At 48.7% G+C, this 24,363-nt stretch overlaps 5 protein-coding genes and 1 non-coding gene; 3 read left to right on the plus strand and 3 right to left on the minus strand.

Annotated features, from left to right (window-relative positions):
• Positions 1-6,886: 6,886 nt before the first annotated feature.
• FFUJ_05656 (probable Palmitoyltransferase PFA5) lies at positions 6,887-8,461 on the plus strand (the record flags this gene model as incomplete). XM_023578891.1 has 3 exons in its annotated part: positions 6,887-7,238; positions 7,294-7,725; positions 7,776-8,461. The coding sequence occupies 3 exons, from the start codon at positions 6,887-6,889 to the stop codon at positions 8,459-8,461; spliced, it is 1,470 nt and encodes a 489-aa protein (XP_023431827.1).
• Positions 8,462-8,835: 374 nt separating this feature from the next.
• On the minus strand, positions 8,836-8,951 carry FFUJ_r4. Its single transcript, XR_002792820.1, has one exon. It is a non-coding gene; the product is annotated as a ribosomal RNA (ribosomal RNA).
• Positions 8,952-9,884: 933 nt separating this feature from the next.
• FFUJ_05657 (related to DNA polymerase eta) lies at positions 9,885-12,629 on the plus strand (the record flags this gene model as incomplete). XM_023578892.1 has 3 exons in its annotated part: positions 9,885-10,111; positions 10,805-11,388; positions 11,605-12,629. The coding sequence occupies 3 exons, from the start codon at positions 9,885-9,887 to the stop codon at positions 12,627-12,629; spliced, it is 1,836 nt and encodes a 611-aa protein (XP_023431828.1).
• Positions 12,630-16,078: 3,449 nt separating this feature from the next.
• FFUJ_05658 (uncharacterized protein) lies at positions 16,079-17,143 on the plus strand (the record flags this gene model as incomplete). XM_023578893.1 has 3 exons in its annotated part: positions 16,079-16,237; positions 16,306-16,368; positions 16,424-17,143. 3 exons carry the CDS (start codon positions 16,079-16,081, stop codon positions 17,141-17,143), a joined length of 942 nt encoding a protein of 313 aa, XP_023432872.1.
• Positions 17,144-19,557: 2,414 nt separating this feature from the next.
• On the minus strand, positions 19,558-20,145 carry FFUJ_05659 (uncharacterized protein; the record flags this gene model as incomplete). Its single annotated transcript, XM_023578896.1, has 1 exon — positions 19,558-20,145. The coding sequence occupies one exon, from the start codon at positions 20,143-20,145 to the stop codon at positions 19,558-19,560; it is 588 nt and encodes a 195-aa protein (XP_023431829.1).
• Positions 20,146-22,320: 2,175 nt separating this feature from the next.
• FFUJ_05660 (related to chloroperoxidase) lies at positions 22,321-23,133 on the minus strand (the record flags this gene model as incomplete). The annotated part of the gene is made up of 1 exon (XM_023578897.1): positions 22,321-23,133. The coding sequence occupies one exon, from the start codon at positions 23,131-23,133 to the stop codon at positions 22,321-22,323; it is 813 nt and encodes a 270-aa protein (XP_023431830.1).
• Between the last annotated feature and the right edge of the window lie 1,230 nt (positions 23,134-24,363).

Genomic DNA, 24,363 nt, shown 5'->3' on the forward strand with positions numbered 1-24,363 from the left:
GAATATCAGAGAGTTGATGACGTTGGGATCGGGATTTGTGCTTACTGATAAAGGATGCATTCTCGCAGACCTGGACTGCTCCGCTGCATCATGAAATGAATCAAGAATAGGGGCAGGAGAAACGAATCGGGACAGGAATACGAACAGGAGCAGGGGAAGCGATAGGAAATATGGGTGCTAATGTTGCTCTTTTCCCGCCATTATCTTCATTTTATTGCTTTTCTGCGGGCGCCAGGGCGTATAGGGAGGCGAGGTTTGACATTGTACAGTATCAGGGAACGGATGGAAGGCTGGCTGGCTGTTGGTGGTCTGTAACCTTGCTTTAGCTATCTTTCATGCTTTACTGTTCAACACGTATTGTAATGATGTTTGGAAGTGCTTGCTTGTTGTGTACAGTAGTTACAATGTGTGTGGTCAAAATGCGATGCGGGGCTTTGCAATGACATTGATCGTCAAGGATCAGGGGTTATGCGATCGTATATCTCAAGCACTGAATCAGACCTGATTGCACATTCCTGAATACTCACTCAGCCTTGGATGACTGTCGTTGTTTTGTAAATCACACTTTGATACATCGACTCCAAAACATTGCGAGGCGAAACAAGGCATCGGAGCTAAATGCACTGCGTCGGGGCATATTTGTTCTCGTACTAAAATTTGTAGCGCAGGACTGATGAGTCGCAAGTGCGCATTGCGCTTTTGGGCATTTATTTGATATTGCACTCTCTTGGACGAGGAGCGCAACGTCTAATTGGGGGTACGTTGTAGACTTGGTCAAATCTCAAGTGGTGGTGCCTGGGAGGGGAGTGTTGATACTGTTTCTGGCGAGCTTCGGGTGTTTGCCAGCCCAGGGGGGTCAGTGATTACTGAAGGCCCAAGGGTACGAGTCGTCAATTCGTAGGCCCTAGGCAACACGATGAAGGAGCCTGTGCTTTCAAATGAAACATATTGTTTTCTAGCGGTCAAGATGCATACTCTAGTTGCTTCTCGTGCTGTGCAGGTGAGCCGGCTTGGCTACTTCAGGCACTTCACACATTCACTCACAGCCTTCCATCTGTGCTTTGGGGAATGATCGAATGAGAGGCTGTTCTTTATCCGAGGTCTAGAGTCTCTTTTCAAGAAATTTAAACTCTATTGAACGGTCTAGAAAGCCCTCTAGTTATTAATTGTAAAGACAAGAACTCCAGGTAAAGACTTAAACTTGAATTTGCGATGGAGCGACGTGGGTAAATGCCTCCTCTCTTGTGGTCCCAGAGGCCACATCTAATCCTGCTGAGGCTGGAGGCCTATACATAGCTTGTAAGCTACCAACCTATTATAATGAAGTCTCTAGGTGCCACCGCCTCCGGGAACATGATATGATGCTTCTTTTGCATGTTCTGATAAAGCGATGCTTCCTGTCTCCATGTAACGAAGTTGACTAAGCCGCTCTAACTAACCGCTCTCGCGCCTCGAGTATTACATACTCCAACCTCACTAAAACCAGGCGCTGTGCTAAGATTGGGTGTATCGCGATACGTTCAGGAGAACTCGCCTCGATTTAGAGTAAGATTCAGTCACGATAGTCACTTATCTATCAATTGGACTGTGAAAATCAAGGATAAAAACGAGTATTTTTTTTTCTATCAGCCTGCCAGTCCGGATAAATGAAAAGCGCATGTCAAATGAAACCGCCAGCATATTGCAGCACACATCTAGTCTAAGGTACAGAGGAGAAGCAACAAAGGAGACCGTAGAAAACAAATAAAAGTCCAAAGACGTAAATCCAGGTCTTAAGACACTCGGGAATAGAAGTAGAAGCCAAGATATAACAAGAGCAGAAAGAGAAACCCGAAGGTAATCGAGATACTGGCATCCTGGAACACAAGATGAGATAGCATCCACTGGGGTATTCGGAGAAAATCGAAAGCATCAAGAAGGAAATGAAAACAACTGAAGACAGAAGACAGTCCTATATCCCAATAAAAACAAGGAGAAGGCCAGACGACCGTCACCAGTTCATGGCAGAAGAGAGCCATGGGAATCATGAAAACAGGGAGGCCATGCTCATTCACCGCCATCAAGACGCCACCTATCGCCCCTGGACAACAGTGCCAGGGATATGTACTTTCCCCATCGCTTTGTCTATAGCGTCACGATGTACCGCTGTATATCATAGCATGGTACTGTTGGTTTTGCCCTCTCCAGTTGGATACGTCTCCCACATCGACTCGACTGGCAGATTGAGAACCAACCCAGGATAAAAGTCGTGAGATCGAAGTTGTTTCATGCAGGGTCAGAGCCTCTTCAAAGCCAAGCTTCTCCACAAAGAATAGTTTATTCTTCAGCCTGCTTTCGAATGCATCTGGTCGCTTTGTGGGAGCGATGCTTTTTGATGAGGTATGGCTTCGAAAAGATGGTCTACTTGTCTTGGGTTGTGGATAGAAAGACCTTGCACCTCGAAGAATCATAATAAACTTGGCAATCCATGTTTATGCACTGCTTGTTGATGCTGCATGAGTTTTCGGAGTGACAGTTATAGCATTCCCAGCGCCACGTTTCGCTCATCTTGGCAAGATTAAAGGCGTGGTAGGAGATAGTGATAGTTAGGGTGATATGAATCTCTGACTAAGAGCTGTAGAGCTGCTAACGATGTAGAAGACTGGATGAGTTTTAATTCATCATGGAGGCGGTGGCTCTGGCCTCTTTTTGTAGAGTTAGAACACTGTTTCCAAATTCATGCTATTGACAACCTCAACCTCAAGTTCAAACAGGGCATCACTGAGAATATTGTGATTTCCATGGATCTCACTTGCTGAACCATGAACAAACAAGCCTCATGTTTGGAAGCCCCATGGTCACCTGGTTGATAGTCAAAAAGGCCGAGCGTTCCTCGCATAGGAGCAATTAGATACACTCGTATATGATTGAAATTGCCAGAGTCGTCTATCGTGTGACTGTATGAGATAGCGGTCGAGCATCGCTAACTTCAGAGGGGTTGTTCAATAGGGGGTTTGAGAAAGTTTCAACCCTCATACTCCCCGAGCGCACAATTTAGCTGCCATGACCCTGACGCACTGACTATATGTCTGGTCAACTCTCGAAAGGACTGGACGGGGATTGCTGCCATCGGTTCTGACTAGCTGCGCATTTGGGCACTGCCCAAGGAAGGCATGAGAACCGTTATCGAGAGTAGCTTCGCCTCGGTCGACATCAGTCGTAGGAAACCAGTGATAGTCGAGTTCTTGAGAAAATGGGTGCTCTTGTCACTGAGGCGAGCCTCTAGAAGGGGTCTAGAAACCGCACATTTTGAATCAAGATACCTTACACGCCTCAGCCACAGACTTGCAGGAATACCTTACTAGCTGCTTTCAACTCCCACTTAGCTTCTAAGCAGCCTCGGGTAAATGTCATGGGCATTGTAAATGATGTTGTTGGACCTCGCAATTGCGGGTGAACGTCGTTGACGGGCAGCCAGTCTTTCAAGCCCCACCTGGATGTTAGTGTTTGCTAAGCCCCTGGAGCTTAGAAGTTAGCGACAACAACGACGAAGACAAGGACGGAGACTTGAAACCCATTCCTGCGAGGGCAAGGCCTCTCAGTACCATCGACAGGGCTTGGGCTTGGGCTTGGGCTTTGGGACTGCGCATGTTTGCTGTAAGTGTATGTTGGAAACCAGGGCGGGGTTGCTGTTCTTTCGTAAGAGCGAGGGTTCTCGATTTGGAAATAACTAGCCGAGGGGGTGTTGGATTAACCGTCAGTTTCGAAATCACAGTATTAGTCGCAAGCTTTAACAAATCCAACTCAGCAGGGCGGATGAATGCAATGGAAACAAGCCCAAACAAAAAGATCGAAGTTTGGATGGGGATGGATGAGGCTCTGCGCCGGCCGACATCGGATGTCGATACCGGTTTGTTGTAGGCATGTGACGAAAGCCCCGTTCATCAAAGTGCAAACTCCTTTATGCAATGTCATTCTCGGGCTGTTTGCATCCATCCTAGCCGAACTTATGAATCCCGATACAAGAATAAAGCCGAAGAGTAACATGCCTCGCCAAGTTCCCAGGTACCTCTGCCAAGCACTTGAAAGCACAAAGGTACGTTTAGGACTTTGGGGGTGGTTCGCCAAACAACGCAAGCAAACACTTAGACACCCGGCCTAGGTAACAAAATAGAGAGTTAGAGATGGCTATGTTCTAGTTCTTCTTTGAGGGCCATGATTTGAAGGGTAATTACCGAGATAGTGCAGCTTTGTCTCGACCAAGCTTCCACAAAAGGTGCATGGTTCCTTTCAAGTTCAAGGACATATCATCCGCCCATACATCGTGTCGTGGGAACTTTAATATAGAAAGAATACTTGTATCTATATTGGATCGTTAGTTCTAGTCAAAAAGAAACTGCTTCAATGATATCGACTTACAAACAATGATTTGTTCGCTCAGGTAGCATTGCAAGCCTCTAGGCCTCAGATACTCACCCCGAGCAAGTGCGAGAAAACTCAAAGGACACAAAACGACAGCGGTATGAAAGAATTAAACAAGGCTCCGGTGAAAACTGAGAAAGACAGAGGACGGGGGAACGAGCTTATATGGATGTTTTCTTGCAAGACTGCCTTGCCCCCACTTGATATCAATATGCACCTGCATCAGCAGGCTGGGTGCTTGTGCAGGTCAAGTGTAAATAGAAAAAGTCGTGCCAACAGCCTACCTGTATTGGGTGTAAGCATATAGCCATTGTGAAAATACCCCAAGTATCATATGGAGCCGCATGGTGATATTGCTGAGCGCTGTTTCTTGGACGTGATATAACACTGCTCTGTGTCAAAGACCTAGTATGCCAACATGAGCGTCCAACCGTGGAGTTGGAGGTCTATCGAGCTTGAAACAGATTCTTCTCAATAGACCCAGTAGTCAAGCCACAGCATCCGTAAGGCTCTAGTTTTGTGTATCTTGTGTGCTGCAGAAAAAATGGTCCTCGCAGACGGGCGCAGGGGTTTTGATGTATGTTATGGGCTGATGAAAGTTCAATATCGGTGAAAACACAGTTATTGAGCCTTGACGAGACCATGATATGTGAAGAAGCGGCCCTGAATATTTTTGAAGTATGCTAGAACGGGTTCTGCGAATATGCAACGCTGTTTTTTTGTTGTTTTTTCTGTTGTTTTGCACTGATGAAAAGACGTTTGTAAGGTCGACGTCGTGACGCTCAGTAGGTGAAATCTACGCCCACAGTCGAGTGAGGATGACGGATGAAAGACAAGGTAGATTATGGGTTTAGGCAACCTGAAGAAGGATTGGGAGCTTCCTTGATGCCTGACATCAAATGCATCCAATGGCTTCCTTAGTTCTAAGGTGTAGCACCAGTCCCGTTACAGCTTCTTCGGGCTTTGCATGTTGCATCGTGGCCAATAATACGAGCTTCAGAATCAACAAGAGCATTGCCAAAGAATTCTTTGGTTCACATGCCATGAATGTTAGAGGCATAAACCTTGTGGCATGATAACCGAGGCGATCATTAGCATTGCTTTAATTAAGGGGTCCCTGCTCTGCCTTCCTCATCAGGCATATAAGTAAGAGGTTGTCGGGCCTCATGTAAGCAACAGACTCGTCGGATCTCCTTAAATTACAGGATAGGAATCCTCACTATATCTAGTCTTGGTGTACGTGTGGACTCTATGGGCTGACGAAGCGCTGAGGTGTCTTCCAAGGCTTAGCCCTCCTTTTGAAAGCCAGCAGATCTTCTGACAGCTCGAATGCTTGATAGTCCAAAAAGAGACTCAATGGCAGCACATCACAAAGACGACAACCCTCATTTGGACTGGATTGTAAATGTAGTGAATAGAATCCGCAGTTGGTGCAGGAGTTCTGCATTTAAGGCGGACTTGAGGCAGATCGTACACCATTGGTTTGATTTGGGGCTTTCACAAATGCTTCGAAGCCATCTAAAGAGTAGGTATCCCTGAATAGCGGCTTCTGGAGGAGACAATGACAGCCTTTCAATTACGAGATGAAGCTTTGTTACTATGATACCACTAAATGAAGATTGACTGGCTTGTTGGTCGTGCTGTTGGTTGATGCTCAATTCGGCTGAGGACAAAGGCATCGGGAATGGATGGATGGATCCATTGAAGAGGGCGGCAGAGACAGTGGGGGTGGGTTCTGGATCGCAAATTCAGGTCCCTGACGCCTCAGGGGGTAAGAAAACACCGGGACCTTAGTATAGGGTGTCAAAATAAACTTAGTAAAGAGTCCCCTAAGGTTAGGCTAGATTTACCTAAGTATTTGGATCGTTTAGGGTTAAGGTCCTGAGTTTTCTTTCCTCCCCTAGCCTGAATGTGAGTCTCCTAAGAGACATTATTTTTACTGGGTATTGGTATACGTAGGGTTGGAATCTTGACACTTTCAGAGATTTTTAGTTGGTTCATTTCTCTGTCACGTTGATGAATGACAAAGGTACGGACTTGATCATGCAATATTCCAAATGTCAGTCATTGGTCATTGTAATAATTCTGGGTTCTTGAGACAACCTTAACCAGCATGCAACTACGGGCTCTTATTGGGTCCTATATGTCAAAATCTCTATCAGCAAGTAAGATATCTTGCTGTGTGGTGCCCGTGTGTGTAAATACTAGCTTCGAGAGTACTCTACATCGATGTCTAAGTTGACATTGCCCAGTAGAAGGGGACACTACCACTCACACGTGAAGGGAATTGAAGTATAATTTCCATAACATAAGTATTGCACACGCTGTTCGTTTCGGACTTTTTTTTATTTCTGCAACCAAAATCTGTCGACGATTATATATCGGTCGGTAGAATCTACCAACCTCGGACCCTTCCATCTTGCATTGCCTGATTGGGTAATTATACAGTGCGGTCTAAGAAACGGCCGTAGTGGAAAGCACGGTGATGGCCCACCCGGGCGAGTCGGACTTGGCGGACTTGGCCAAACCTGGCACTGTTATTATAACGGCGGGAACTGCCAATGCCGCATCACAAACAACAGAAGATGAGATCATTACTCGTCCACGATCAGCTCGTACACAATCAGATTATTCACTCCCTGTAAACGCCGCGACAGAGCCGCCCGCAAGCCTTCAATCCAGCCATTCGTCGATTTGGTCCTTCCCATGGAGCGATGAGATGCTAGAAACCTCAACCAGCAACCGCTGTTCCACGCGATGGATCGCGCGTGGGCTTCCTCTGCTGGGACTGGCACTCGTTGCTTACGCGACCTACAATATCATTGTCTACTGCTGCGGTGAGCTCTGCATTGCTGTGCTGCTGCTTGTCAAACATTTACTGACAATCAATAGTCCAGGACTTTATGCAAAAAAGGGGCAAGACCGCAGTTGGCGTTGTTCTAATTGCACTATATTCTATCTTCCTCCTTCTCATGGTCGCAGCCTACATACGATGCTACGTAACGATTCAGTACAACCCTGGATTTGTGCCATGGACAGCCCAAAGGGAAACCATCGAGCAGGAGCGTAACCAACGAGCGAGCAACGGAGCCGAGGTCGAGATGCGATCTTGGGCCCCTCGAGACGATGAACCCGACAGCCCCGGTCTTGAGTCATTCTACAGCAAAGATATCTTCGTTTGCGAACTCGATGGTCGCCCTAAGTGGTGCTCCGAATGCAGAAATTGGAAGCCTGACCGGGCGCATCATTCTACCGAGTATGATTATTGCGTGTACAAGATGGATCATGTCTGTCCTTGGATGGGCGGCATCATCTCGGAAACTTGTGAGTTTAAGCCCTAACGAAACCTTGTGCAGTAACTAATGCTTCAGCAGCCTTTAACTTTTTTATACAATTTTGCTTCTACTGCGCTTGTTTTTGCATAATCATCATTTCTACCAATGGCTACCTTACTAGCCTACGCCTACAGGAAGACAAAAGTATTGATGCGCGACTCATTGTTGCTCTGGCGCTTGGTGGTCTTTTCGGTTTGTTTACCATAACCATGACAATCACGGCTTTAAGGTTTGCTTTTCAAAACATCACCAATGTCGACTTGTACAGGAAGACCCAGACCTTTCGACTGGCAGTTCGGATTCCGACAGACACTCCTCCAAATGATCGATTCAACACCGTCACCTACCCACTGGAAAGACCCGGAGAGGGTCCCAGGACCCCGGATGCAGCTCACACCAGTGGGATGACACAGGCGAACGGCGCTGCGTCCGCACGAGCAAGCGCAATGGCGGCTAGAGACCAGCAAGCCAGGCGGACATTCGCTATCCTTCAGGCAGAACCTGGAGAGAACCCATGGCACCTGGGTTACCTGCAAAACTTCAAATCAGTCATGGGGGACTCGATCATCGAGTGGCTTCTACCCATCCGTCACTCGCCCTGTAGCCGCCATGATAGCATGGTGAGCGACTACCAGTTTGGGCCACTGGTGGAGGAGTTGAAAAGACGGTATGGACTTGAAGGGATCGACCCCGAGAAGAGGGCAGCGGCTATGACTTCGAATTAGATACCCAAAGAGTTTCACAAAGACTCATATCATTTGTTACGCGGCAAGAGGTGGAAAAGGACAGTAGCGGTATACGTAATGTTTAAAGACTAGAACTAGTTGGTATATCCCAGCTTAACCGCCAAAATAAGCACAAAGACTTGTGTGTTTTCTTATGTTTTCATTGGGATCGGTTGCTCAGACACGCGCTACTGTTCCTTGGTGCTACGAGCAGCTTAAACAGCGAGCGGGGGGCCACGAAGAAGGTAAAGGCTTTAGTACTATTGTCAACGGCAAATAGAAGGGTCCTTCGACAAGTATCACAGTTCGTTTATATGGATGTGCAGTAACTTGAGTAGTCTCAAGCAAAAAGAGATGTCAAATATTGCAAAAACACATACAACACCGGGGATTCGCTGGTCGTCACCGACCCAACTACTAATCCGGCGCTTCGCAGCTTGACGATGGGAGAGCGGACGGGATCCCGTATTCTCTACGAGCTTTGGTCGTATGTACCAGAAGAGGTGATGGCAAGGCTCATACGTTTGCGCTGGGGATGAGTTAGGTAGTTGTGAAGGAAAATATGGAGAGCCAGATGAGCACTGCTCTGAGATCCAAGTTACTGAGATGGTCAATTCATGTAGGCAGTGCCACTTGAAGAGGGGAGGGGAAGTGCCTTGTACCACGATGGGCTGTGATGCAGGCTGAAGTCATCGTCGCCTGCATGGTCTAGGGTGACTATCACGGGTTGGGTGGTTTTCTTGACACCTAACAACCAAAGAACCTTCCTGTACATATAAAATTACTGAATACTTGTAATCTCACTAGGACATGCGTAATCTCATAGAGGATAACTTCTTTCAATGTCTTGTTGAGGTACTGCAATTTCTGGGCCAGCATCTCATTTGAATGTATGATGTGCATGTTTCTGCATCGCCAAGGGTGCAACCTCGATAACGCCAGACAACACAATCATCGAAGCAGGCATTCACCACCGCGAGACTCGTTTCTTTCCTAGAGAAAACAACTGAGATATCCTACTTAAAACCTCACCTTTTAACTGAATGGCAACCAAGGACAAGAAGGAACGAGGTTCGAAAGTGGATCTTGCTCTGTGAAGGCGTTGAATGGCACTGGCGCGAACCTATCACATCTCGCGTTCCTCTTTCCATTCACCACATCTATCTTCATCTTCAAGCTCACGACTCCTCGTAGAAGCATATCTCAATTCTCTCTATTCTCTCAACAAGCCCAGCTCCAAATTGTGAAGAGCTTGCGAGGAGAGCGACATTATCGCACTGTTTGTGGCGTTCACGGACACGAGAAATTATCTGTCAAGAGAGACATCGACCGCCTGCATTACCAACGCCTTGCAGTAGCCGCACAACACGAAAGCATTTTTCACCGTCAAGAAAGCCCTAAAATCATCCAAGCCTCGCAATTTATGTCTTCGTCACCGCTACACAGGCCTCTCGGGGCTTCGTCACCACTGCTTGGAGGAGGCCGGCGGCGTTCCCAGTTCACGTATCGCCAATTCTCACAGCTGGCTTCGTCCAACACTTCGAACCCGCTGCGCGTCATTGCCCACATCGACCTCGACGCCTTTTATGCGCAGTGCGAGACGGTTAGACTTGGTATTCCAGAGGACAAGCCGTTAGCTGTTCAACAGTGGTGAGCACAAATGCATTTCCTATTTCCCGAGTCCCTACCAACGTCAAGCCCTGATTTTCCTGCACTCTCACACTTCTCATGGAACACAAGGTGTTTTCTCTTTTCTCCGATTCCTCAAGTCCTCTGTTGGACTGAGAATCGAGTCTGCTGTTCGATCCTTCTCTTCAGATGCAGCAGTGATTGGACACTAGCAATTAGTTTTCGCTGAGGCTTGCATCGTGTTACTCTCAACCTTGCGAGATGGATCGTCACTAAGCATATTCGTGCTTTTTGCCATGATCGTTTATTGTTCGCGGAACAGAGAATGCTCCTTCCAAGAATCTCTGAAAGGCGGTAGAGCATGGAAATGCGAGTCAACAATTCACCTTACAGCCCCCGAGAACATTCTCAGTGAAACCTTCGAAAACTCATATGTTGATTCTCCGAAGATCGTGACCTCTCGACCCAGGTTGTGTAACACTTGGCCCTTGTCACTCCACTATTCTCGGCCACAAATTGTATGATGGCAGGCAAAGTTGTCACGATTACATTCATAGGCGGTGGTTGTCCATAGCCATGGAAATGAAAGCCTCGTTTTGCCACGCTGGGGTTTATGTCCAGTCCTGGAGCTCTGTTCTCCCCAGTTATCACTAGAGCGTTGCTCCTAACATGATGATTCTCCAACTCACATTCGAATTTCTGACATTCCAGCAGGCAAGGTCTCATCGCAGTCAACTATCCTGCACGCGAATTTGGCATTGGACGCCATTGCAATGTCGAAGAAGCCAAAAAGTTGTGCCCTGAACTTATCGCCCAGCACGTAGCTACATGGAGAGAAGGTGACGACAAGTGGGCATATCGCGAGGATGCCGCCGCCCACATAGCAACAGATAAGGTTTCACTTGATCACTATCGCCTCCAGTCTCGAAAGATCTTAGCATGTATCAAAGAGGCTCTGCCGCTGGATCTCCAGAAGGTGGAAAAAGCAAGTATTGATGAGGTCTTCCTCGATCTTTCGAGCCAAATCCACCAGATCCTTCTGCAACGCTTTCCAGAATTATCAAACCCGCCCCCCTATGACGATCCTACTGAGAACCTTCCCTTGCCATCCATTGCCGCGCTCGACTGGCAGACCGATGCTTTGATTGATCTGGATGAGGAACAGGAAACAGTCGACCCGGATTGGGATGATGTAGCAATCCTTATCGGATCTGAGATCGTTCGCAAAGTCAGGGCCGAAGTTCGACAGAAGTTGGGATACACATGCTCAGCTGGAGTAGCAAGCAACAAGCTTCTCAGTAAGTTGGGTTCGGCGTACAAGAAACCAAACAAACAGACTGTTGTACGCAACAGAGCTGTACCTGCTTTCATGGCTGGCTTCAAAATCACAAAACTTCGAAACTTGGGCGGCAAACTCGGCGAGCAGATCGTATCGACATTCAACACAGAGAGCGTCACTGAACTGTTGGATGTTCCTTTGACAACTATGAAAGCAAAGCTTGGCCATGACACAGGTCTTTGGATATATAACACCATCCGAGGTATTGACGCAAGCGAGGTCAATTCAAGAACACAGATCAAATCGATGCTGTCGGCTAAATCTTTTCGTCCAACTATCAACTCTTCAGAACAAGCAACGCAATGGCTGAGAATCTTCGCAGCTGACATATTCGCTCGCCTCATTGAGGAGGGAGTTCTGGAAAACAAAAGAAGACCGAGGACGATGAACTTACATCATCGCCATGAGGGACAAGTGAGATCTCGGTCGGGACCCATCCCTCAGGGGAGAACCATAGACGAAGGCAGTCTTTTCGAGTTGGCCAAGGACCTCCTTTCGCAAATAATCGCAGAAGGGAGAGGAGTCTGGCCTTGTGCAAACTTGAGTCTCAGCGTAGCAGGCTTTGAAGACGGCGTCAAAGGCAACATGGGGATTGGCGCATTTCTGGTCAAGGGGGAAGAGGCAGAAGCTCTTCGATCATCGATTCCCGATAGCCGTCAATATTCTACTGGACCGGAACCCTCCGCGAAGAAACGCCGCGTCGAGGATGGTGGCATTCAGCGGTTCTTCTCCAAGCGACCCTCCACTGACCACGAAAAGACCTCCCTAACCGACTCACATACTCCCGAGGAAGACCCCAAAGATAGCTCTTTGCCACCAGATCCCGCCCAAAAGACCTTCACTCTCGCTACTAAGTATGATTATGAGGCCCGCCATGAATCCGACCTTACTATGCATGAGTCTCATGGATCACCGTGGCATGAAAGCGCCTTCGATGTGCAAGTGGATCAACAACAGCATTCATTGACCGATGTTGTATGTTCTCGCTGCAAGGCCAGCTTCGCAGACCCGGAAGCGTTGCAAAGCCATAGAGATTGGCATATGGCCAAAGATCTACAAGACGCAGAACGTGTCAAGCCCACATTCGCTGAGCGACAACCTGCTGCACGTAACTCTGCGCAAAAGACGCAAGGAACCACTTCAAGAAGGAGCCGGGGAGGCAAACTCGAGCAAGGTCAAAGTCGGCTCAAATTTGGTTGAACAGAGAGTGATTACTCTGCGGTTTCTCGCCCGAGCTTTTTGCAGGTTTGTGTTGCAATTGCTCACGCTCACTTTGCGTTATCGTCAACAAAAGGTCACGGCATGATGGCAGGAGGTAACTCGATGCACCGGCATCGGCTTATACCTGGGCTTTGCCGCCAGAAGACGACATGTTACATTGGTTGTTATCAACATTCTGCTCAGCATACACGAGACTTGGACTTGTTCGTACAGCCGTGGCTGTGCGATAATCCACTTTTCGTTGGCGTTTTGGAAACCCCTTGAAGAAAGAGGCAGATGCACAATTCAGGAAACATGCAGATTCTTGGTCACACAAGTCTGTCAAAACAACCGAAGCGCCTTGACAGCTCGGTAAGGCTGCGAACAGCCGAAGCGACCATCAGGGGGATCAGCAAAAACCAAGGCTGTCGTGCTCTCACGCACGCGTCTCATCTTGAATCAACGGAGAGGCCGGAAGCATGTTAATAAAACCACAGTCTGCTGATGGATGTACGGAGTACAGAAACCATCAAAGTCAATGACAAAATGTACGACTTCGTGGGATGCCAAGATGTTGACAAGTTTGGGTCAAAGTTCCCCAGATGATTGGACAGCAAGGCTTGGGCACCGAACACATGGACCTGCGGGCAGAGAGTTGGGCTCCAATTGGTGCAGGCATTGCTACCCAACCCACCCTCCAAAGTGCAGCCGAAAAGCCAGCCGCCAGCCACTCAGAGATTGAAACCGGGAATAGGCCTCAAATGCAGCTGCGGTATTGTTGGAATATCGCAACATCTGACAAGTATCCCGCTGTGGAAACACGTTGCCTATCATTTGTGGGCGTTAAAGGTTGCAATTCACGGTCAGCGACAACGACTGGGACATGGCATGGAGAAACAAGGAGCCACAGGAGTAAGGATGCCCAACGTCCCGAGACAGTTGGGCGAGGCCGAATATTGCAACCGCAACGGAATAGAGGCACAGCTTTCCTTGCGAATGGTGACGAAGAGCTGAGTAGAGCTACGACCAGCTCCATCTATCTACGTGTCGCTTAGAGTTGAGGAGCGATAGTGAATCTGCACGTATCGGGAGTATTGAATACTTGACGAGAGATATAAAGCAGCATTGTGAGGTGTATGATGAGCTGAGGGCGATGGCACAGATTGTGGCCGCTCATTCTTCTCGTCCACTCTCGTTCTTCTGTCACTTCGACAAGGTAGCCTCGTTATTACAGATCACGGCACTTCCCTGGAAAAGGAAAACAAAGCCCCAAGTTGGAAAGCAAGACGTCATAGTACCCCCATCATTATTTCTCTTCGCGTCTACAATTTACCTCACGGCACTACAGTACTAGTCTCGCCAACAAGCGCTGATCTCTTGAAAGAAAACAAAGTTTGATGTCGCCTATTCGAGTTTCGTACGAGGTATCTCAGCTCCGCTTGAGGGCGATCGTAACTTAGAGACGGCGTACCGCCATCATTATCCTACCACAGACGGAGAAGAAGGCTCGAGTGGTCGTTGGGCATCGTCAAAACAAGGGATAGCCTTGTACGCGAGAAACAGAGCGATATTGGAAGTGTCATCTGCCGCGCATGCTATTGATATCTGCAACTTGTTTGGTTGCCAACAGCTGTCCCCAAAGGACCCAGACATTCTGCGTTGCCAGCACAGACAAGGTCGTGATCCGTTTCGATCTTTGATCCGGACCGCGACGGGTTCGATCTTAATAAACGACAGGTTGAATCGTTTTTACATGTTCAATTTTCGAGAATTGATATTTCAATCAAAGTACCCCATAACTGACGCAATTTCGCTATCTTTGGAACAAACAAGGGACAAGCCACGTTGCGACCTGGACGACGAGACATCTGCACTTCCTTAATGGGATAAGACAGGAAAAGTGGCTTACAGCGCACCTGTCACACCACACGAGGGGTACATCACGGTGCAAAACCTCAGTTGACGGGATAGATGCTAAAACCTAGGTACGGGACTTTGAACAGTTTCGCAGAAAATCGAACAAGCCTTGTCGCGGGGTTTGAAAGTTAATTGACAACAAGCGGCGTTCGCCGTGACCGCCACCGCAATCATTGATCATTCAGCACACGGTAGGCTGCGCTGTGACTCGCCAGCCGGAAACCGCTTGGTCGCAGAGTCACAAGAAAGTCGAGAGCAGAATCTGGGAGAGGGATTGAAACCCAGAGCTTCTCAACCGACAAGCAGAAGGTTTAGCCCAGCCTCTCGCGGTGCCCAAGTGTCGCCAGTCACCGCTAAAGTCAAAGCCCAACCACGAGACCAAGACCCAGGCGGGCAAGGCAGAGGACGCGCTGTAGAGCAAGCTCTGCAAACCCAGGACGTGCCAACCGCATCTGGCTTCGGTAACGTCCAACGGTCCACCAAAATAGGTCGCCACTGGACGCAGGGTTGTTGGCAGCACGGAACAGACAAGGACCAGGCTAGCCAGGATCAGGATCAATATCAGGGCACCCACGCACGAGGCCAGCGCCAGTTGCAGATCCCGCAGCTTGGTGTTGGGCTCGGTCAAGGAGGGAGACAAGCGTCCGGCACGGATAGTCCCAGGGAAGAATCAGTCATCACGTTGACAGCCCAGCCTGAAGAGGGAAACTCCTCATCAATAGACGAAGTTTTAGCAGAGTCTGCAGCTTGTCTCGAGCAGCCGGGAGACCCCAGCTTATACTATCTTGGCTTACTGCAAAACCAGCTCCACCACAAAAACCACAACGCCCAACAGTATCAGGGTTTTGTGGGCGACGACCCATCAATATCAACAAGTCATCAGCAACCTCAACCTTCCGGGTTTGGTTATCAGCATCAGCAGAACCAACCTCCTGCATGCTCATTGCCACCATTCTCATTTTCTTTCCCCCCTCCCAGCACCTCCATCATCAGCACCAGCAACATCTGTCTTTGGACTGGCCCCTCCTCCTCCTCTGCCTTCTCCTGTATCTCCACCAAGACCACCGCCGAGGCGACGCTTCCAGCCAACTACGTCTCGCCGTCAGCAAAACCTGTCCCACTGCCGGTCAAATTCCAATCTGAGCTCGAGCTCGAGTGTCAGCACTGGTGCCAGCAGACGTCTTCTGGCCTCTCGGTCTCCTGCAAGTCACTCTGCCAGTGGGAAATCCCCTCGTCAGCGCCTAGCATCAGCACCACCATTACCACAGCCAATAGACAGTGCAGACCCACAGGATACGCCCACCGCCCACCACCGCCATTCGCCTTTTCTTCCTCCTCATCCTCACCTGCCCGCTTCTTCTCTTTCTGCCTGTTCTACCCTCTCAGCTCCCTCCACGTCGTCTCCCTCCTCCCCCATTTCCGGCTCTATCTCCTCGTCTCCCGCACTTCTGTCGACCTTCTCTTCCATCTCTTCTTCTTCCTCATCTCATCTTACCACTTCGTCGGCCATATCCTCCCCACACATCAACAACATGTCGAGATCATCCCGGAACGCTGCCCCTACCACGTCAGGTACGGGACGACAAAACGAATACTTCGTCCCTCGCGATGGCATCGACCGTGAAGTCATCTCCGCAGACATCTGCCGCTATCTGGGAAACGATGCCCTCGTGCGTCCCGGTCATTACGAGGTACGCCATCTACCTTGATGAACCCCACTATCGCAATGAAACAAATGACTCACATTTCATGACGACAGAACCCTCAGACAGGCCAAGCCGTGCAAGGCTACTACATCACCGCTTACAGGAATCTTACAACTGTGGGTTTCTTTCTCAGCGTCAATAACTACTCATCAGATACTAATGATACGCCAGGCTATGATTGAGGATCTAAAAGCAGACTCTGCTCGATGGGATAGTGAAAGGCGTGCGCAGACGTCGCGCAATACCTCTGGAGGTACTATTGCCTCGAGAAACATTGGCGTACCGCCGAGACACTCATCTAACTCACCTGTAGTGCAATACCGCTACTCGGAGACGCACCAGTCGCGTCAGCACCACGGTCCTACCGAGGGCCCTTATCAGACCGACCCATTCGCTCGTGACCCTGGCTTTGATGGTCCCAGATACCCAGGAACGGGTGCTCCCGGTTACACTGGAGCCGCTGGCTCATACGGCCAGTCCTACGGTGCCTCAAGTAGTGGTGCGTTTGCCGGTTATGCCCAAACCCAGCAATCTCCTCCCCCAGCGGATACAAGGTTCAGCTCTACTACCGCGGCCACCATGGATCCATCCTACCAGGCTTCCCAGAGCCCCTACGTGGCCGTTGGAACAAACCAGCGCCCTAGAGGCGGATACGACCCTTACGCTAACCAGATGGCCACATCATCAGCTGCTGCACAGCAGGCTTATGCCACTGCTGCTCCCACGCAACAAGGCTATACAGCCACTGCTTACCCATATTCAGGTCAGGCTCCTCCTGCGGGCTACGCGATGCAGCCCCAGGATCCCTTCTACGGTCGTGGTGCGTATAGCGGAGGCAACACTCGCGCGGCGGGTTTCCACATGGTCGAATTACTAACACTCAAGGTCTAGCAGGTCAATCAACAGCACAAGGATATACCCAGGCCACACAGTATGAAGAAACCCCCCGTACTCGCGCTTCTGCGACACCAACAAATACTCAAACAAATCCCAGTGGTACCTCCAGCAGCCGACGTAGTGAGCGAGAGAGCGACAGGCACAGCACAGACCGACACCACCGATCAAGCCGCCGGTAAAAGGTGTGTTTCCCGGAGGACTGAGGCCGGATCTTTGTGCCCTTCCCTTTCCTGCCTGAACTTGACGAGGCAATCCGACCTCCTCGCGAGTGTGATGATTTCTGCATAATGACCGGGTTACATGGAGTACGGCTTATTTTCCTTGGATCGACCATTTCATCCTTTTCTGTTTCTTCCGGATATGATCCCCTTCAGAGGTTTCCGGTTTCTTTTCTCTGGCTGGTGCCGCCACCGAGTTGCAAGTTTGCATCTCAATAGGAACTTCCTATTGGAAAGGTATCAAATTCCATCCTCTGGACGCTGATTCCGTTTTCTACGAACCTGGATCTCCCTTGGAGTCGATAATACCCCTGGACGTACCGTGCCAACTGTTATTGCTACCGATGATGCCCTGGATACACGAACTGGACCTTACGAGACGCATACCTGGGTGTCTTTTTTCTTTACTCTTTTTATGACGACATTGCATTGTGGATGGGCCTTTCCTGGATTGACGACCTCATCGACTACACACCACTATTTGCCTTACGGATGAGATTATGCTGCATACGTTTTACAATGGGACACGGCGCTGAGCTGGGAAAAGGAAGGGGAGCCATCCCTTACCAGGTGGATCTGGGGTGGTATTTCGATGTCATGACCTTGCTGTCCGGACGTACCCTCAGGGGGAGTATTCTGTTTTCCGTTCTTCCCTGGATCTGGCTGGTTCTTGCTCTCGACTCCAATGTCTTTAGCTCCCGGATTCTTCGGTGTTCAGCATCGTGAAAACGTGGTGTTTATCGGAATAATAATTGGCAGAGGCCGGCATCCGGACAGCAAGGTGAGTTCGATTGAGCTTGTATATATTAGCCAACCCTTTTGAAAGGAATTTCTGCTTTCCCCCTCTTTCCCCCTCTTCCTGTTTCTTTCCACATAGGGACTTTCCATGGATATTTGTCTTGATATGAATCGCAAAGACACTGACTCGCCAGACTTGACACAAGCAGCTAGGTGCACAAATGAACTCCCTGGACTCAGATACCTCATACCTCTTACTGGACTTCCTGGACATCTTGGACTCTGATCAACCACCTGGCAAATACCTTCCCGCTTGACCAAGGAATGGACCCACTCCCTGAGGATGTTTGCTTTTGCCTGGATCTCTTCCTACTCAAGCAATGCTTTGCTTTGGATCCTATGACCTGGACAACTTACCTCAGCCGAGGTTTGCTCATTCGTCACTGACGATATCGGTACTCATTTGCGTCTGCAATGGGTTGCCTGGGACACAAAGAAACAAAACAAGTATCTAAGCATACCATGCCAAAGGAGCCAAGGTAACATGCAAACAATGTGATTCAATGACTACGAATCTGGATTCAATCTCGTTTCACATCACTGGATCGCAACTTGCTTCGTTACTGTCTGCGACATAGGTCGCTTGTTGCCGTGGATTCTACTGAATCCATTCCTGTTTGCATCGCGGGCCGACTTCTTGAGTAACCTTTGGGATGAGTCAACTCGCTCAAGCCTGGATATTTGCTACACCCTGCTGGACACATGGCAATTGTGGAAGTCGACAATTTAGAGCAACCTGGCGTGTGGATACCTTGATCCTGGACTCGCTACGTTGTATTTGGAGTCAGTTATCGGAACGATATTTCGACCTTTCAATCAAGCACAATGTGACTTCCGGAGCTGTACATGCATATATCACGACATTACTGGATTTTGATCAAAACTGGATAACCGGATCTTTTTTATGCGAATGATTGTGTGCTTGGTACTATGAGAAGAAGCCTGGTTGGTAGCATGGATGGCGCAGCAGGAGGATGAATTGAGGGTTTAGACGGGTTGGCTCTATGATCTACTTTTTTGTTCTTTTTCTAATCCTGGATCCCATGGACGCATCTCGTTTGAACGTGCTGTTATTTTACGTCTGTCTCATATCCTATGGTTGTTGAATCTTGATAGTGCCTTGGGACAGATACAGGGAGTTTATGAGTCTTGTTTCTTATTCGCTTGGGGCGGAATGCTTGGGAGAGTTGAATCTCATGATTTATTATTGTTGCAAAAGTATGTTGAATGAATACAAGTGTTGGCCACACCTTACTTCCTGTTTGTCGTACGTTCAAATTATGATTTCCCTCGAGCGAAAGTACACGTCAAATTTCCGGCATTTGTTAAGCAATAAACACATTTCCTTGCTGCCTCAAGTATTTGCAACAGGGTCGGTGCATCTGGCATTCATCACTCACGGTCCAAAGCCGGGCGGCTCCTTCGTCGATAGGGATGATACGAGTAGAGGCGTTGGTGAGTGCAGTGAGATGTGTGATGATGTCTTGGAGGTTGATGGGCTCGAGAGGTAGGCTCCGACGGAAGCGGCTGGAGGAGGCCGTCCCCAAGCAGTGTATCGATTACAGAGAGGACCCAAAGCTCGCAGCGGCCAGGTCTGCCAGGAGCGTTGGCAGGCTCGTAAGGATCGAATGGTCTTGGGTGACTCTTGATCATAGCGCACGCATTGTCGAGTTCTTGGGACGCAATGGAGCCGACACATCTGCTATCATGAATGGTGCCAACCTGACCTAGAGTCTCGACGATATCCGAGACCAGAGTCATGGTAGGCTGCGTATGTCCAGGGTTTGAAGATTCCAGAACATGATAGAGATAGCCTGCCGGTCGCGGAGAGCTTGTTGGAATGAAGATCTTGTGAGTGCCAGGGGAGTGTTGGATATGAAAAACCTGATAGCGAGCTGGTTCGGGGGTTTGAGCTGGCGGATTGGCGACAGGATCAGGGCTGGAAGCCTGGGCAGAGTCGGAGCTGACTGGGAAGATCATTGTGACAAGATATGGATTGGCGTTAGGGTGGGTTTAGAATGTCTGGGCAGGCACGGGACGAAGAAGGTCTTGTGAGTCTTTGTCCTGGCAAGTTGGCAGGAGATTGCCTCTCGATATATAGGCTTATGTATCAATTCTTGAGCAACAGCACCAAAATTGGCCGTGGAAGCACGGCAGAGAGCTAGTTGACCAAACCCTGTTAGTGTCGTCTGGAGGCTGTACGAACCCGTGCGTATCGTATCATCAGGGTGCTGCGAGAACCGGGCGGCTCAGTTTCGAAGGATGCGGGTGTCCGCAAGCCAGGCCACAGTAACCATGATGATCCGCGTTGGTCGTTTGTGGTGTTGATGCGGGATGTGGTCGATCACATTGTATATTTCAGGGGATGTAGGCCGAAAAATGCTGTTTGGGCCAACGAAAAGTGTGTGGGTTTGTCCGAAAGGTAAGTCCGCGGCATCGGGCGGGCAGTTGTGTAAGTTGTATGATGAAGTCCAAGCCTATTGCTCGTCCCGAGGTTCAATAGAAGCCAGAGCTCTGTGTCAGGACAGGAATCCAAGCACCTGCCCGTAGCATGGAAGCCCTGGTCGAGTCGAGTTACGCATATGCTGCAGGCAAAGCTCATAATAGATACTCGCATATCGAGCTAGCATACTTGGAATGTAGACAAGAGAGATTCTGCACTAGGTACAGGATCAAGCTGACGTGCGCTGGAGGACAAGTGCAACCGCATGACAGAGCGGAGCGTTCAACATATCTAGCCTTGTATGGAAACTCGGCCGCCCTGTGCAATGGAGAGATAGTTCGCGGTGAAGTCGCTTGACACGATGGCGCCAAGGTCGGCATGATACGCAACGGCACGGTACGGTATGGTGTGGGAAGGCGAGTCGGGTGGCTGCGCAAGCTCAAACTGAACACAAGCCTGGCTTGTGGTGAGTGTTTGTTGTGCTACGAGAGTTAGAAAGAGAACAGCCCACATCCTTGATGCTCTCATTTCTTGGATCTATCTTGCTGAGGTATTGACAAGATTCACAGACTCAAGGATAGGAGTGATCACTAGCCCTTCATTCCTTATTCAGTCATGTAGACGATGGTTCCAGAAAGTGATCGATGTATTGTGCAAATGAGAATGGACAATTAGCAGATGAGTGAAACATCTTCTTAGAGGACAACCTACTACCCAAGAGCGACCACATCGTTCAGTATTTCTTTCCTTGGGTTTTTGCGATTGGTCGTCTTCAAATGGGAGTGTTCGGGCGTCACACGCTTGCGATTGATGAGCTGGCTGGCTTCGAACGCAGTGTTAGTATTATATGTTCAACTCCATTGGAATAGTGGGATACTACTTACTTGCTGGTCGGGCACAGTTTGAGGATTGTGGAAGGGGTGAGTGTTTAGGAAGGTATTTTATGCCGTATCCCGTGGTCTTGTTGCTCAACATTGTGATCGAATAGTCCTTTTGCATTGCAATTTAGAGGCTTGAACGAGGCGGCAAATGAGACGAGTTGCAAGGGTTTATCTCTTGGTGGACAGGTTATGAAGCTGTGGAGATGGCAGAAGTAAGACGATGAGATGGATGGGTCGTGGCAGGAGAAAACAGCCCGTCAGAGACCTACATACCTGGTAGGTACTTGGGGGCCAAGGAACTTACCTAGAGGTACCTACCTTCCACGGCCTTGAAAAAGGTTGACTGCAGGTAAATGTCTTACAGAAAGCGCGAATTTAATGCAATAACCTTCCAATGTCATGGCTGACTGCATCTCGCAGGAAGGAGTCATCCTTGGTGAAACTGCAACTACCCGTCACGATCTCCGCGTGACTGGAAACCCCCGTATCCGCACTTGCCACTTCTAAGGTATCCGGAAACACTCGGTCAAGATGTCAGAAAATGGAAGGAGCTTGAAGATGAAAGAATGACCATGGATCTAGTTGTCATGGAATTGAAAGCGGGTGGGCCCTGGATGAACAAAATCACCGAGGAGGTAAGGTAGGTAAAAGAGTGGAGGCAGTAAGGTAGGTAGTCGTGCTGGGAGGTGTTGTCATAAGGAGATACCTATCTATCATTCTGTATAAACCAACCAATTTGGTCATCAATATTGCCTCCATTGATTAGCAAGATGAAAGAAAGGCTTCCCGGGTGAAATTGTTACAGAAGTAAAATGAGAGACAACCTTGACATCAAGACTTGAATTCCATACCAATAATCTTCTTGATACCGTTCCTCTTGGTGAGCAATCCAATTATACCCAGTTTCGACTCCTCTCTCTTCCACCCTTCTTGCATCGGCAGTCTCTCTTCCTGCAAAAAGGCCCTGGCATAGTTACATGGCACTCTATCACCACTTCCAATGACATTGAGGATCAGGGCAATCTCCGCACACGCAAGATCGTGTTCGAAAGACCCGTATTGAAGACCCGGGTTATCCTCTCTCTGTCTGGCGATGCGCTTCTTGCGAAACTCTGCGAGGTCATTCGCAGTAAGAGTCTGCCCGTCCTTTGAACTCGCCAAGAGATCTTCGACAAGGTCTTTCTGAAGAGTGATGTTATCACCTTGTTGATGATCCCGGCGGGTCAAAGATATATCGTGCTCAACTGTGTTGGGTAACCCGAGCTGGTCCAAGTTCAGAACCCTGTGACCCTCAGAGTCCAGCTGACCCGGCTTGCGCATACCAAATCGACCCAACAGAGACCAAGGGTCCCTGATCGTTAGCAAAATACTTTGCAAAAGAGACTTCTTGACGACTGGGTCATCGTGAAATTTTGAAGGCGCGCGTTCTTGAAAGATGGGATTGGCAAAGGCAGCAGCGAGAGGCTTGGAGAGGCCAACTGCGTCCATGCCAGCGAGAACTTCTTCAACTCGAACATTTCGGCCGTCGCGGGGAAGATAGCCATGATTCGCGAGAGAGTTTATCATCGGGCAGGGGCCGCGTATGTCGTTTGGACCCGAAGGTGCATATGTCCCTTTTGAGAGTGGTTCTGAAGCTGGAGCCATATTGAACACCAGTTATACGATGATTAGGACAGTATGAATGTGAATACAAGAAGCTATTACGAGCATGTGATAAAAAGAGGGGAAACAAGATTCAGTTATACCGTGTACCATGTCTTGCTTCCCTCCTGACCTTCAGCTTATGCTCGTCGAGCTATTAGCCACTGATGTAACAGCTGACAGACACTATTGTCGCTAACGACTTCAGCCAGCCTCATTCTCATGGTCACCGGCGGCTTTAAAGCATAAGCAGCTAAAAAAGAGCTCTCTTTGGCTGGATACCGTAGCATTCATGCGCTTTGACTGTGGCATCATCCATAGCAAACTCAATTAAGACACCCAATAAATAGCTGCCAACACTAGAGTGCAGGGGCATTCTTCCCTCCAAATTGGACACCGGTGTAGCCAGACTGTGAGAATTAACCACGATGATTCAGTAGGATACCTGGTATGTCGTATTCCTCGCGCGGTTTTGAATTGCGGCGAGTAGGTAGGTTGGTAACACCATGCAAATATCCGAATAAATTGGACATCAGATCATGCGACAACGAACAAGAGATGACTTGACCAGGATCGACATACAAACACAAATATTCATGGGCTCCTCAGTCTGAAACATGGCTTGCAGGTCAAGAAGTACCAGGGATTGAGATGCAGAGCAAGGTTTGTCTGCTTACTTGCTTGCTTGCTCTGACTCAGTTGCTCTCATGAGAGGTTGTCACATCTGCGTGCTGCAGACGCAAACGAGCGAGCATACATAACAAATTTCCGGGTGCATATGCAAAGAAGAAATAAATCCGAAAATCTCTTGCTTATTTGGTGGAATCACAGTGTGTTTTATTGCCTGTAATGAATGACTTGTCAAGTTTAATGCTCATTCACTTAGAACAACATCACTTACAGAGAGAATTTCCAGATTTTTCCTTTTACACGAATCGTTTGCGTCTTGATACACATCAGTTGCTGTTGCAAAGCACCATATGTATCAGAGCAAATCAAATTACCACCCAAGATTCCCTTATGGCAAAGAAGACAAAAATCACAGCGTTGTCATCAGAATATGACTATAAATTCAGCACTTTCCTCCTTTCCAACCTATTCCTCACTAAACAAACCATCAGTTCTCTCTCTCTACCTTATATATATATATATATAGTAGAAGAACTTAATAGTGTACGACTAACCTTACGAGTAGGTACGGTACGGGTACCGGGGAACGGGACCGAAAGTAAC

This window comes from Fusarium fujikuroi, chromosome FFUJ_chr06 (assembly GCF_900079805.1).
Source record: "Fusarium fujikuroi IMI 58289 draft genome, chromosome FFUJ_chr06".
In the NCBI taxonomy this organism is placed as follows: domain Eukaryota; kingdom Fungi; phylum Ascomycota; class Sordariomycetes; order Hypocreales; family Nectriaceae; genus Fusarium; species Fusarium fujikuroi.